The sequence below is a fragment of the Gossypium hirsutum genome, chromosome A10 (genome assembly GCF_007990345.1).
Source record: "Gossypium hirsutum isolate 1008001.06 chromosome A10, Gossypium_hirsutum_v2.1, whole genome shotgun sequence".
Classification (NCBI taxonomy): Eukaryota; Viridiplantae; Streptophyta; class Magnoliopsida; order Malvales; family Malvaceae; genus Gossypium; species Gossypium hirsutum.
Genome location: NC_053433.1, coordinates 4,153,856 through 4,167,109, shown reverse-complemented (window position 1 = coordinate 4,167,109; position 13,254 = coordinate 4,153,856). Strand labels below are relative to the sequence as shown.

The 13,254-nt window shown below is 33.1% G+C and overlaps 1 protein-coding gene and 1 long non-coding RNA gene across 2 annotated transcripts; one reads left to right on the top strand and one right to left on the bottom strand.

Moving 5' to 3' along the window:
* Nucleotides 1–6,691: 6,691 nt before the first annotated feature.
* On the top strand, nt 6,692–8,186 carry LOC121208578 (uncharacterized). Its single transcript, XR_005903685.1, has 2 exons — nt 6,692–7,310; nt 7,771–8,186. It is a non-coding gene; the product is annotated as an uncharacterized lncRNA (long non-coding RNA).
* A 4,615-nt stretch (nt 8,187–12,801) lies between these two features.
* Nucleotides 12,802–13,254, bottom strand: LOC121208518 (serine/arginine-rich splicing factor SC35-like). The gene has a single exon (XM_041079380.1). The coding sequence runs from the start codon at nt 13,252–13,254 to the stop codon at nt 12,802–12,804; it is 453 nt and encodes a 150-aa protein (XP_040935314.1).

Below are 13,254 nucleotides of genomic sequence, written 5' to 3'. Positions count from 1 at the left end.
ATCCCACTGTAAGGATGAGGTTCGCGAGAGTGTGCTCTCTGATATGAAATGTGTAAGACCATGGTTGAAAGATACCATGGCAACCTGTGTGTAAGACCATGGTTGAAAGATACCATGGCAACCTGATATGAAATGTGTAAGACCATGGTTGAAAGATACCATGGCAACCTGATATGAGATGTGTAAGACCATGGTTGAAAGATACCATGGCAACGTGACATGAAAAGAATAAGACCATGGTTGGAAGATACCATGGCAACATGACAGAAAATGAGTAAGACCATAGTTGAAAGACACTATGGCATCGCGTCAAAGATAAATAAGACCGTGGATGGGAGACGCTATAACATCTGTTGAACAATTGATATTCAGGTAAAATGTATCAGATGACGAATGGTTATATAAAATGATTGTGTGAAATGTTTACAAGAATTGGTCATATGGAAATATATGTACAAAAGCGTTGTATGAAATAATTATGAAAATGGATAAACGAAATAAGTATAAGTACATGGAATATAATTTATGTTAAGTTTGATATAAGCGATTACCAGAATAAATATACATAAAATATATGGAAATGATGAAGCATAAAATATTGATATAATGAAATGAATGATATATGCTTGTGAAGAAACGGTAAGAGCATGATATGTTTCATGACATGTACATATATGATTATCTTTGATATGTTGATACAAGGAAATTATGTAATTGAGACTATTATTAAACTCAAGTGCGACATGTCGAGAAAATAGATATATCAATGTTGAATTTATATGAGATATGTGCAAGTATACTAATAATGTTGTTGTTTGATGCTTATACAAGTGCCAAACTGTTGATTGAATGGTAATATATTTATTTTATATGATGCATTGAATCGGTAAGTATTTTAATTTTTTTAAGTGATCTGCAAATGGTAGTAATGCTCCGAAACCCTGTTCTGGTAGCGGATACGGGTTAGGGGTGCTACATGTCAATACCGAAATTTATATTTGTTTATGCATTCTTTATTATCTCGTTTCATTATGAATTTATGTTTTATCCAACCCAATATTAATTCTTTCATAAAGGCAATATTTCGTATTTAGAAATTCGAGAAAATAGTGCCCTAACTTACTGGTTTTCAATTTTTCTCGTTTAGCCTAAATAATGGAATATTCTTTTAAGCCGCAATACGGGTTTTTGAATAAAAAGGTTTACTCTCGGAGATACGAGGTGTTATGTCCTAACTTACTGGATATGACATCTTGTTACCTCGAGATGAGATTTTTGCAAACAAAGGCAATATTCGGTATTTGAAAGTTCGAGATATTGTGCCCTAACTTACTGGGTTTTGATTTTTCTCGTTTACTTTAAATAATCGAATACCCTTAAAAAAAGAGTTAAAATACACGAATTTTAAATAAAAGGCAAGTTCATTCTTGAAGGCTCGAGATGTCGTGTCCTAACTTACTGGGTGTGACATTTTATTTCTTCGAGATGAGAAGGTCTTTAACATCCGTTTCAATTTATTCGATCATTTTTAAATTAGCATTAATACAAAGAGGGATTGTATTTTAAATTCTTTCAAGTTTTCAAATCTTCGACACTAAGACACTAATTAATCAACTAGGTACAAATTTTAGGCGTACCGAGGGTGCTAACCCTTCCTCGTGCATAACCGACTCCCGAACCTGTTTTCTTGATTTACGTTGACCAAAATCGTTGTTTAAATAAATCAAACCATTTATTAAAAACAACCACCTTTACGAGCTGACCCGATCACACCTTATCAAAAAAGATTGGTAGAGACTCCCGTTCTTTCGTTTTCAAAATCCAAGTCGACCCCTCTTTTTTCAAACTCTAATATGGTTTCGACATAACTCGTACAATGTCAGATCACTGTCCGCTTCTTCTAAATACTGATATCGGAAGCAATTATATGGGATGTTCAAACTTTAAATTTGAAGCATGGTGGACTATAGAGGAGTCTCTCGAAAGAGAAATTAAGACAACATGGGAATCTTTCACAGGTACAATAGTTGAGGAACTAGAACAACTACAGCTGAGTTTAAGGAGATGGGCACTAAGGATTAAAAAAAGGTGAGAGGGGCTAAAAAGGAAGCTTTTGAATGAACTTGAAACCTTGTTGGTAACAGAAAAAGACGATGATACGATGGTAAAAATTATAGATACAAGAGTTCATCTTAATATGGAAATTGATAAAGATGACATGTACTGGGAACAAAGGGCGAGGGCTAGCTGGCTTAAACTAAGGGATAAGAATTCAAGTTTTTTTCACAAGTATGCCTCAACACGTCGGTGTAGAAACACAATATCTCGTTTGGAATTTGATGAAGAAGCATAAGTTACTGATGCAATTGAGATTAGTGAGGCGAGTTCATTATTTTTCCAGAAACTGTTTACGTCTAATGGAGTAGGGGATTTATCTAATCCCTTGAATTTCGCAAGATATTAATGCAATTTTACTATCTACTTATATAGAAGAGGAAGTTCATTCAGCTTTGAAAGGATTAGGGCCAATTAAGGCACCAGGATCTGATGGTTTTCCAGCATTATTCTTTCAGAGTTTTTGGCACATAGTAGGTAAAGACATCACCACTTATTGTTTGGGGGTTTGAACAACGATCTAAATTTAGACTCTTTTAATCAGACGAATATTGTGTTGATCCCAAAAACCTCAAATCTCACAAATCTAGTTAATGTCAAGCAAATTAGTTTGTGCATGGTTATATAGAAGATTGTGGCAAGAACAATTGCAAATCGTCTTCAAGAAGTAATAAGGAGATGTATTGATTTCGCTCAAAGTGCTTTTGTCCCTAAAAGATTAATTTCTGACAATGTGCTTGTAGCTTATGAAATCTTGCATACGTTTCGCCAAAAACGAACAGGGAAAAAAGGATAAATGGCAGTAAAGCTTGACATGAGTAAAGCTTACGATAGAGTCGAATGGGGTTTTTTAAAAGAAGTTATGCTACGGATGGGTTTTGCAAAAGAATGAGTAACACTTATTATGAAATGCAATACCACAGTTTCGTATGCAGTTAATATCGATGGAGGTAGGAGAAGAATTTTTCAACCATCTAGAGGATTACAGCAAGGAGATCCTCATAGCCCTTTTCTTTTTCTAATATGCAGTGAGGGGTTCTCATCTTTGATGAGACTAGCAATGAAATAAGGTTTGATGAAAGGTTTATATTAAAATTAAATCTCTTGAAATTGAAATAAACCCAATCTAATATTAACCAAGGTTTATATTAAAATTAAATAAAAAATGATATAAAAATATTTACACTCGTCCACATCTTTCAAATGTAGCTTCTCTGTAGGCCAAAATTAAATGAACAAAAACAAAGAACATAATTTAATGAGGAAAATGATAGAACATGATCTCTAAAATAAATAAAAAATGTTACAGAAAAATAAACCTAAATTAGTTATTTTATGGATGCTTTTCTATTACCACATTTAAGAGGGTCAAAATTGTAACATACACATTTTCAAGCCTTTATAGAGGAAAATTTTAATTTGCTACTAAATATAAAAAATCATACCCTAATATAAAAATACAAAATATATGAAAATTTAAAAAATAAATAATAAATAAAGGTGGAAATGAAAAAATTGAAGGCAGTGCAATCCCTAAGTCCCAAGAACACCGTCATCTGCAAGGAAAAAATAGAAATTAAAACATGTGGAAATATAATGGCTTAAGTAAAAGAAAAATCTATATTTTTGAATATTTGATTTCATTTTAAACTTATAGAAGGATGAGCATGCAAACACAAAAAACAATGAAAGCAAGAGACGATTGCACAAGGAAAGCTACACCCGACACAGATACATACAAACATGTCGAGGAAAAAAATGAAAATAGAGAAGCATCAAACAAAAAATAGAGAAGAAAATCGAAAAGAAAAATATAACAAAGAAAGGCACGATAATATTGAATCTAAGCTCACCAACAAACCGACTCATTCAAAATCCAAAATAGCCATAAACAAGGAAGCCAAAAAGAAAAGGGTAGACTTTCTTCTAGCATGTATGAATATTACATTATTTAAAATTTCTAATTAATTCTAGCCTTTTTAAAAAAAAAAGATGGAAGTTGAGTAAATTATTGGGTTATTGGGCAAATTATTATTGTTTTAGTCCCTCGTTGTTTAGTGTTTCTATAATCAAGTTTTTAAATTAATTCAACTTAGTCATTGACTACAATATTTGGAATTCATTATTATATAGTGAAATATATCAAAGCTTTGGATACCGATGTCGTCATTTTAAATTTTTGATCGATTTAAGAGTATTTATCGATTATGCATTCCTCTAAATACTAACGTAATTGAATGGTTATGACATTGAACCAATTGAATCAAGTCTATATACGAATTTATTAATATTATGGTGTAGTAATTTGAAAAGTATTGATCAAATGCACATTTCTTTAATTACTAACTTAATTCAATGAGTTATGACATTAATTATTGATTTAATTGAATGAATCTATGTAAGCAGGTAATGACATTATAGTGTATACTGTCGAAACCATTTTTTTATTTCAATTTAAAAATGATGGATCGACGTTTTGGAAAGCGAAAATAGAGTCGCCACCAATCTTTTCTTGTTTAGGTGTGATCGGATCACCTAGAAATTTGGATTGTTTTAATAAAACATTTTGGTTTACTAAAATAATGATTTTGGTTTACGAAATTTTGAGAAAATAGGTTCGGGAGTCGGTTACGTATGAGGAAGGATTAGCACCCTCATTACGCCCAAAATTGGTGCCAAATTGATTAAATATTGTCCTTATGTCTAAGCTTTAAAAAATGTTTTTGAAATGTGATTCCCTTTTGATAACATTTGAGTAACTCGAGTTAGTCATCAAAATTCTCTTGCCTAAGAGGAATATAGAATCACATCCAGCACGATAGGACATGATCCTTTAAGCCCTCGAAAACATGATGAATTTTGACTTCAAAAATTTATATGTTGAAAACCGCAAAAGGATGCCCAATTATTTAGTCCAACGAGAGAATCGAAACCCAGCACAGTAGGGTACGATTCCTCGAATTTCCAAACGTTGACCATTGCCTTTCCTTAGAAAATACGTGTGGAATTCTGAAGAGATATTAGATTATTTTGAACAAACGGGAAATTGCAACCCAGCACGATAGGGTACTATTCCCCGAATTGCCAAGCATCGAATATTGCCTTCATTTTAAAGGGTTTTTTAGAAAACGTGAGTGAAATTTCGAAGGAATCTTCGATTGTTTTGAAAAAACAAGAAATCACAACCCAACACGTTAGGGCATGATTCCCGAATTATCAAACACCGAGTATTGTCTTTGTTTTGGAAGGTTTTTGATAAACACGAGTGAAAACCTAAAGGAATATTCGATTATTTTGAACAAACGAGAAATCACAACCCAACACGATAGGGCATGATTCTCGAATTATCAAACACCGAGTATTGCCTTCGTTTTAAAGGGTTTTTAGAAGACATGAGTGAAATTTTGAAGGGATATTTGATTATTTTAAGCAAACGAGAAATTGCAACCCAGCACGTTAGGGTACGATTCCGCGAATTACCAAATATCGCGTATCGCCTTCGTTTAAGGGATTTTTAATAATTGTGAAACTAGCTTAAAACGCATTAATTCGATTTGAAATAAGACGAAATTAATCATAAAATTTAGATTTTGGAAAATCACATTTCATAAACCAAGTGGACAATGACGATATGGGTAATAGGCACATACGAGATGCAATCAATTAACAAACTAATAATTAAATATAGCTAACCTAAAAAAATGCAACCCGATTACAATAATGCATGGGGAATAATTGATATAATAATACAATGACGAAAATGATAACGATCACACAAGCAAAACAATACATACAATAATATGCCACGATAATGTACATAGCATGATATAGAATGACCAATGCAAGATATAAAGATAACATAGCAATTAGAAGCCAATGTGCTATAAAACGGTTTTAAAATAATAACGAATAAATGGACCTATATATATATAGGTTGACAAATTTGCATGAAAACTAGGGATAGCTATATGATTTTTGGAATATATATTATAGAATAAAAATTTGAATCAAATTGCGTGTAAAATGTTTTAGACACAAATGCATTTAAAAAATGACAATATACATAATAATTTAAATAATATATATAATATGAAGAAATAATAATTCGTGGCAAGGTATTACTCATATGATAGATTTTTTTATTTAAAACTTATATATAAAAATAAATATATGTGAAATTATATTATCATACATACCATTTTACTTAAAAATATTTTAAAGAGATATTAAATAACATACTTGGATAACATAATATGGAGACACATTTTTAAAATAACAATTTTATGAGTACAAAGATGGATTTTTCAAAACAGTATCATATGTACATATAGACATGCAAATTAAACATAAATTAAGAAATATTTTAAATAATTTATGTATATGAATATATTAACAACACTTATTAATAAGGTATTAAAACAATGTAATATAAAAGAATTTTACAATATACAAAACAATAATTATTATAAAAGCTAAAAAGAATGATTAGTATACAACATATATAAAATATTTAAAGAAATAAGACACATGATGCGAAAAAATAATCTAAAAATAATTATATAAATGTAACAAACAAAATTATTAACATGGATTAATGCATAAACATATTAAATATATTTTAAATTAACCAATTGTACAATTATAAGACCAAATTAATACTGCAATAAAATAGGGAGGATAATTTGCAAATAAAGTAATCATAACATGGACCAATGCTCAAAGCGCATAAATGTATGGGGACTGAATTTGTAAATATCTCGCGCCTACAATGCTGCAAGTAACCGCGGATCAAAGTGAAATAAAGCACAAATTAGTAGGCCAAATTTTAAAACACAAGGTAGGCGAATTGGGCGCAAATTGAAGGCTGTGCGCAAGGGGAAGGATTTGTTGCGCAAATTCCCCATTTTTGAGTGGTAATGCGCAGATTGGGCCTGTCAAATGAGTCACCTCGTGGACCTTACTCCATAAAACTGTGCCATTTTATTAAATGGTCATTTAAGACCCCTTTTCTTCTATTTCTTTTCCCCAAATGCAGCCTCTATTTTAGATCAAAAGAAATTCCAGCCTTTAAAATCAAATTTTTTAGGGTTTCCTCCACTTGACTGCCAAACCACCATGATTTTAGGTGATTACCAGTAAGCGAGACGTGCCCAATCTTGCCGTTAAAGGAACTCGACCAGATCTAAAAGGATTCGGTAAGTATTTTCCCTTCTTTCTTCTTTATTTGAATGAAGCTTTCAAATCTCATGTTATTTAAAAAAAATAAAAATAGATTTGTAAAATGAATAGATTTCCACTATTATGTGACCTCTCGCCCTTATACTCGCATGACAAATTTAGGGCTTTCATCAGCCTTTAGTTGCATAAAAAGGAGCAAACAAATAAGAAAATAAAGAGAAAAGAAAAAACAGGGGAAAAAAATCGGAAGAGAAAAAAAATGAAATCACCTCTATTGATCTAAATGCACCTTTCTCTCTTTTCTGTGCGTGCATACAGATATTGTATGCGTAGAGTCTATTCTGTGTGCGTAGAGTGTGTAATCTCCTCCCTTTACAAAGATTAAAAGCTGGGCTTTTGTAGTCGAAAAAGGAAATCAACCGAAAATATACAATATATTTGTTTCCATTCGCTGCTGTTTTTGTTTCTTTCTTGCAGGTACAGAGTCTGTTGGCATGCGCACGGGGTGGGGGCGTGGCGTACGAGGGCTGTGGAGGTATGGGACTGCTGTAGTGGAGGTATGGGTCTATTGCCCAGTTGCTGTTGAGGCGCAGGAGAGAGGGGTGACTTAGGGTTTGCCGAAACTTGACTCAATTTTTGGGGCCGTTTGGGTCTGTTCCAGCTATTGGGCCGTTGTATTTGGGCTATGGGGCATTGGGTATCAATATTGGTTGTAATATTTGGGCCTTTATGATAGATTATTAGTTTGGTTTCATTCTTTGGACTTTTGGTTTAATAATTTGGTATTTATTTTGGGTTTTGGTTCTAAGTGGGCCCCGGCTAAATTGGCCCATTACATATACGTATTTCTAAAAGTATTGATCAATTGTATATTCTTCTAGTTTGAGGCGCAACCGAATAATCTGTTACATTAATTGTATAACCAATGTTCCAATTGAATAAATTGTTATAATTAATCGTACAATCATCAATCCAATCGGTCCATGTAAACATAACATTGAGTATACATGTTTGGAATTCAATACCATATAGTGGAATATATCAATATTTTAAATATTTGATCAATTTAAAAGTATTTATCAATTATGAATTGCTTTAACTACAAACGTAATTGAATGCTTATGACATTGAACCAATTGAATCAGATCTATATATGAATATACTAACATTGTGGTGTACAAGTAATTTGAAGAGTATTGATCAATTGTACATTTCTCTAATACTAACGTAACTGAATGGGTTATGAAATCAATTGTACACTGATTGATCTAATTGAATGAATCTATGTATGAAGGTAATAACACTATAGTGCGTAAGTTTGTTTTAAAATATTTATAAATTGTATATTCCTCTATTTACTAGGAATTGCAATATTCAACCCTTGGAATTGCGACCTCCCAGACAGTATAGAAGACCAATGATACCCTTCAATGGTATCGCGACATCCTACTCGGGTATCGCGATATCCACCTCTTAAAGAAGACTCCCAAGTTCGGTATTGCTCGAGATATCACGATATCTTCCTCTGGATATCGGGATATCACCTTCATCAAAGAGACAAACTTGGACAAAAAGGACAACTTTTGTCTACCCGACCCACCAATCAAACAAGGCCCGTGTAGGGGCAATTTTGACATCGAAAAGTCATTATAACACCCTTCAAAACAGCTAAAAATTACTGAGGAGAGAGACATTTTAGTTTAGTTTAGGTTTAGTTTTCTAAGTTTTCTATAGGTTTTCTTTAGTTTTTCTTTACACTTTTATAAGGTTCTTATTTTTCTCTTCTTCTACCTTAGATTAGAGTTATTTTTTTTGCTTCATTTGAAGTGTACTGTTGTCAAAGACGAACAGAACAACAACAAAAAATTTCAGTATTACAGCAATCAAAATTAAAACGCATTCCAACTCTAATAAACCTATGAATACAACAAAACAAAAACTCACCGCCAAGCTTTAAACATTTTCACTTGATTAAAACCTCTATTTCATCTGCTCTCAAGAATAGAATTGTGTCATCCGCAAATTGTAGATGAGAAAAAATTAGACCCGGAATAACATTTTGAAAGCCTTCGATTATTCCTAACTCTACAGCTTTATCCAACGCCAAATGAAGAACTTTCATCACTAAAATAAATAAGAATGAAGATAGTAGATCTCCTTGACGAAGCCTCTGCAAAATCTGAATTCATTTGATATTGATCCATTTATGATCATTGTTGCTCGCACCGTAGTTAGGCATTCCATTATCCATCTTCTCTATTTTTTACCAAACCCCATCTTGAATAACACTAACTCCAAAAAATCCCACCGAACGCAATCATATACTTTAGAAAAATCGAATTTAAAAATTATATTGCCCTCGTATCCACCTTTTTTCTTAACCGAATAAATTAATTCATTTGCTATTAAAATTCCATCAAAAATCTGTCTACCTCTGATAAGAACACATTGTGTGTCACTCATCACCTCTCTGACTACCTCCCTTAACCTTCAAGACAACACCTTTGACACAATCTTATACAAAGAACTCACCAAACAAATTGGCCTAAAATTTGATATTTCATTTGGATTTTCCACCTTCAGAATGAGTGTGGTAAATGAAGAGTTAATACTCTTCTCAAGCTTTCCGGATATGAAAAAATCAGACATCAATCCATATAAGTCCATCTTTACAATCTCTCAACATTTTCTAAAAAAACACAAATTAAAACCATCCAGACCAGGCACTTTAGATTCATCACAACTTCAAATTGCCTCTTTGATCTCTTCTATCGAGAACAATTCCTCCAATTTCAAAGCCCTTTCCTCATTAAGTTTTCTGAATTTCAAATCTAATTCCATTTTCCATCTTCTTGCAGGGCAATCAAAATAGTTTTTGAAAATTTTGTACAGCCCATCTCTCATCTCCTTAGGTTCCTTGTATGACCGACCCCCAATTTTTAAATTGTAAACCATTTTTCTTTTACCTTTGATTTTAACAGCTCCATGGAAAAAAACACTGTTGGCATCCCCTTCTTTTAACTATGTCATCCTTGATTTTTGTCGCCAAATAGATTCTTTAAATTTTATTGCTTCTCAAAGCTTGATGTTCAACTTTTTTAACTCAACCATTTGCAGCTCAGTCAACTTTCTTTGTTCGCTTGCTTCATCTATCTCCTTTATCCTATCTTCGCTTTAAATAATTCTCTTTTCTAAAATATTGCCAGCATCAACATTCCATTTCGTAAGAGCTCCCTTCAGTTTACAAAATTTAACTGTTGTTTTCCCCTTAAACAACCCATTCCCGGCCATTCCATTTCAATTAATCTCATACATTTTTCCTTTTTAAACCATGTATTAATGAACTTGGTCTTGGTCCCTAGTTGATAGATTCGTTTACCAAAGAGACTGGAATATGATCTGATATCGATCTGTTAAGACTTTGCTGTTGTAAGTCCTTCAAATGGACAAACCAATTTTCCTTAATTAAAAATCTGTCCAATCTACTACGTTTACCGTCCGAACCAATACAAGTGAACTTTTTTCCCAATAACGACAAATCAACCAGCTTACATCTATCAATAACTTCTCCAAACTCTTTCGCACCCTTCTCAATGCCCCCAACAATTTATACGTTTACTTCTATTTCTCACCACATTAAAATCCCCACCAATTATCCATGCTTTACTAAATTAATTTCTCAATCCGAATATCTTATCCCACAGAATTTTTTAATCTGAAAGATTGTTGGGAGCATATATATTAATCAGAACTGTCTCATTCCCTTCATTCACCCATTTACCTTCAACTACAATGAACCTCTTCCCACAAAACTCTACATCGACCGCAAACCTACCCTTATCCCAAATAGTTAATAAATCCTCTGATCTTTCAATAATAGTAGAAAATTTAAAATCAAAACAGTCATCACCCCAAATTCTTCTAACTAAATCTACTGACACCATTTCTAATTTAGTTTCTTGAAGGAAACATACATTAAACCTAGTCTTTCTCACTAATCTATTGACAGTATCAATTTTAGCTACCGATCCCAACCTTCTAATGTTCCAGATGACAATTCGCATATTTCTGACCAAATTGAACAATTAAAAAGAAAACAAACAAAAAAAAAAACCACTCACCAGAATCTTGAAAACCCCCAACCCTCAGTTTTTGAATGCTCCCTATTGATTTTCTTCAACCCTCATTATCTCTTCGATAACTATCTTCTCATCACCTTGCACACTAAATCCCAGCATTTTCCCTACCTCCCATGTCTTCTTCACTTCTCTTAAGATAACTTTTCTTCTGTTGCTGATGTCTGAATCCGATAACGACAAATTTGCAATACTTTCGTTGTTCTTAGAAACACCTTTTCCTTTCGATTTTCTTGCTCCCCTTCCCTCTTCTTCTTCTCTTTCATTGTGAATACTATGTCCTGAATATCTCTCATAGATCTACTCTTCTTATTCAGCTGCTTTGTCTAATTTGGAGAATTTCCTCTTCAATATCAAATGCTGTAACCTAATCCCTTTGATTCTTTGTATCTAAAAAACAAGATGAAATTTGATTTAACATTAGGCTCTCTTCATTGTCTGTACACTGCATAACATTCTCATTAAAGCCCATTTCATTACCCTCCGAAATTTAAGTTTCCATCCCTATATTCTAACCCAAACCCAATGCCAAGCCCATATTATTTAAATCTTCAATGCCCTGATTAGATAAATCAACATTTGCCTTCCCTCCTACAGGAACACTCATCACGTTACAAAAAGAGTTAGTTTCCACATTAAATGCCTCAGCCGACATACCCTGCACCCCATTATCATTTCTTTCATTCTCAAGGCATGTCTCTGTAACTCCTTCAACCTCATTGTTTTGTCTTCCCTCCGGTGACAATTTCAGTTTCGATTTGTTTGTCGATTCCACTTCCGGTGAAGCAACTTCTTCTCTCACCATTTGATCCCCATATCTTTTTATTTATTTATTTTCATTTGTTTTTTTCCACCAGACCTCTTTCTTTTATACGTATTGGAAATGTCTCATTGCCAACCTCCAGCATTATCAGTTCTTCGAGTTTACGAGCTTGCTTTGTTAAGATCAGAATATCCATCTTTTCAAAGTTGTTAGCCATTGTTATATTTTCACCCATAGCAATTATCTCTCCTTATAAATCAACCACTCTCTTAAACGTTTGGTAGTTCCAGCAATGAAGTGAAATCCCAGCAACTTCGATCCAAACTGCCCTTTCCATAACTTTAAATTTTTCCGATCATGGCTCTATATTGATGAAAAATTCTTTCAGATATGCCCAGTCTCTTTGCTTTAAAATCTTCAAAAGCTCACCATTAGGAACCTAGCTATTCTTTAAATTCTTTCGTATATGCCTTGAACTCTCTTGACATTTAATTCTCCAAGGCCCAAACTAGCTATTCTTTCTGACAAACTATTTGAATTGCAGAAAGACGTCGTCTCCCCTACCAAGCAACGCTATAGCTTCCAAAGTTGTTCATTCTCAACATGGCCTTAAACAACTTTTAATTTGTTCATCCCTGTTCTTTCCACTTCTATTGACTTTAGCCTTCTGTATATCACATTGCTATTTGATTTATCCCATGCCTCTTTCTGATGCTCCATCCCTCTCGACTGCATCACTTCCATTTGGCTTAAATCTTCCTTTGCCTGTACTTTTTTCCATATTTTTCTTTTGCCACTGAATTTGGCCATCTTCACCCAGATCTTTTTTCCTAAAATCACAAAACCATCGAGTCTTGAAATTTCCCTTTGAGCAGTCTCCAGATTAGCAAACCTTACAAATCCAAAATTCTTACCCTCCATGCTTCTCTTAACTGGAACACAAGCATCCAATAGATTCCTATAAAATTGGAATAACACCCATAATCCTTTCCAATGCATCCTGTAAGGAATATTGTATACGAAAATCGTTCTCAGATTATCTCTCACTTTCCGATCACCCAT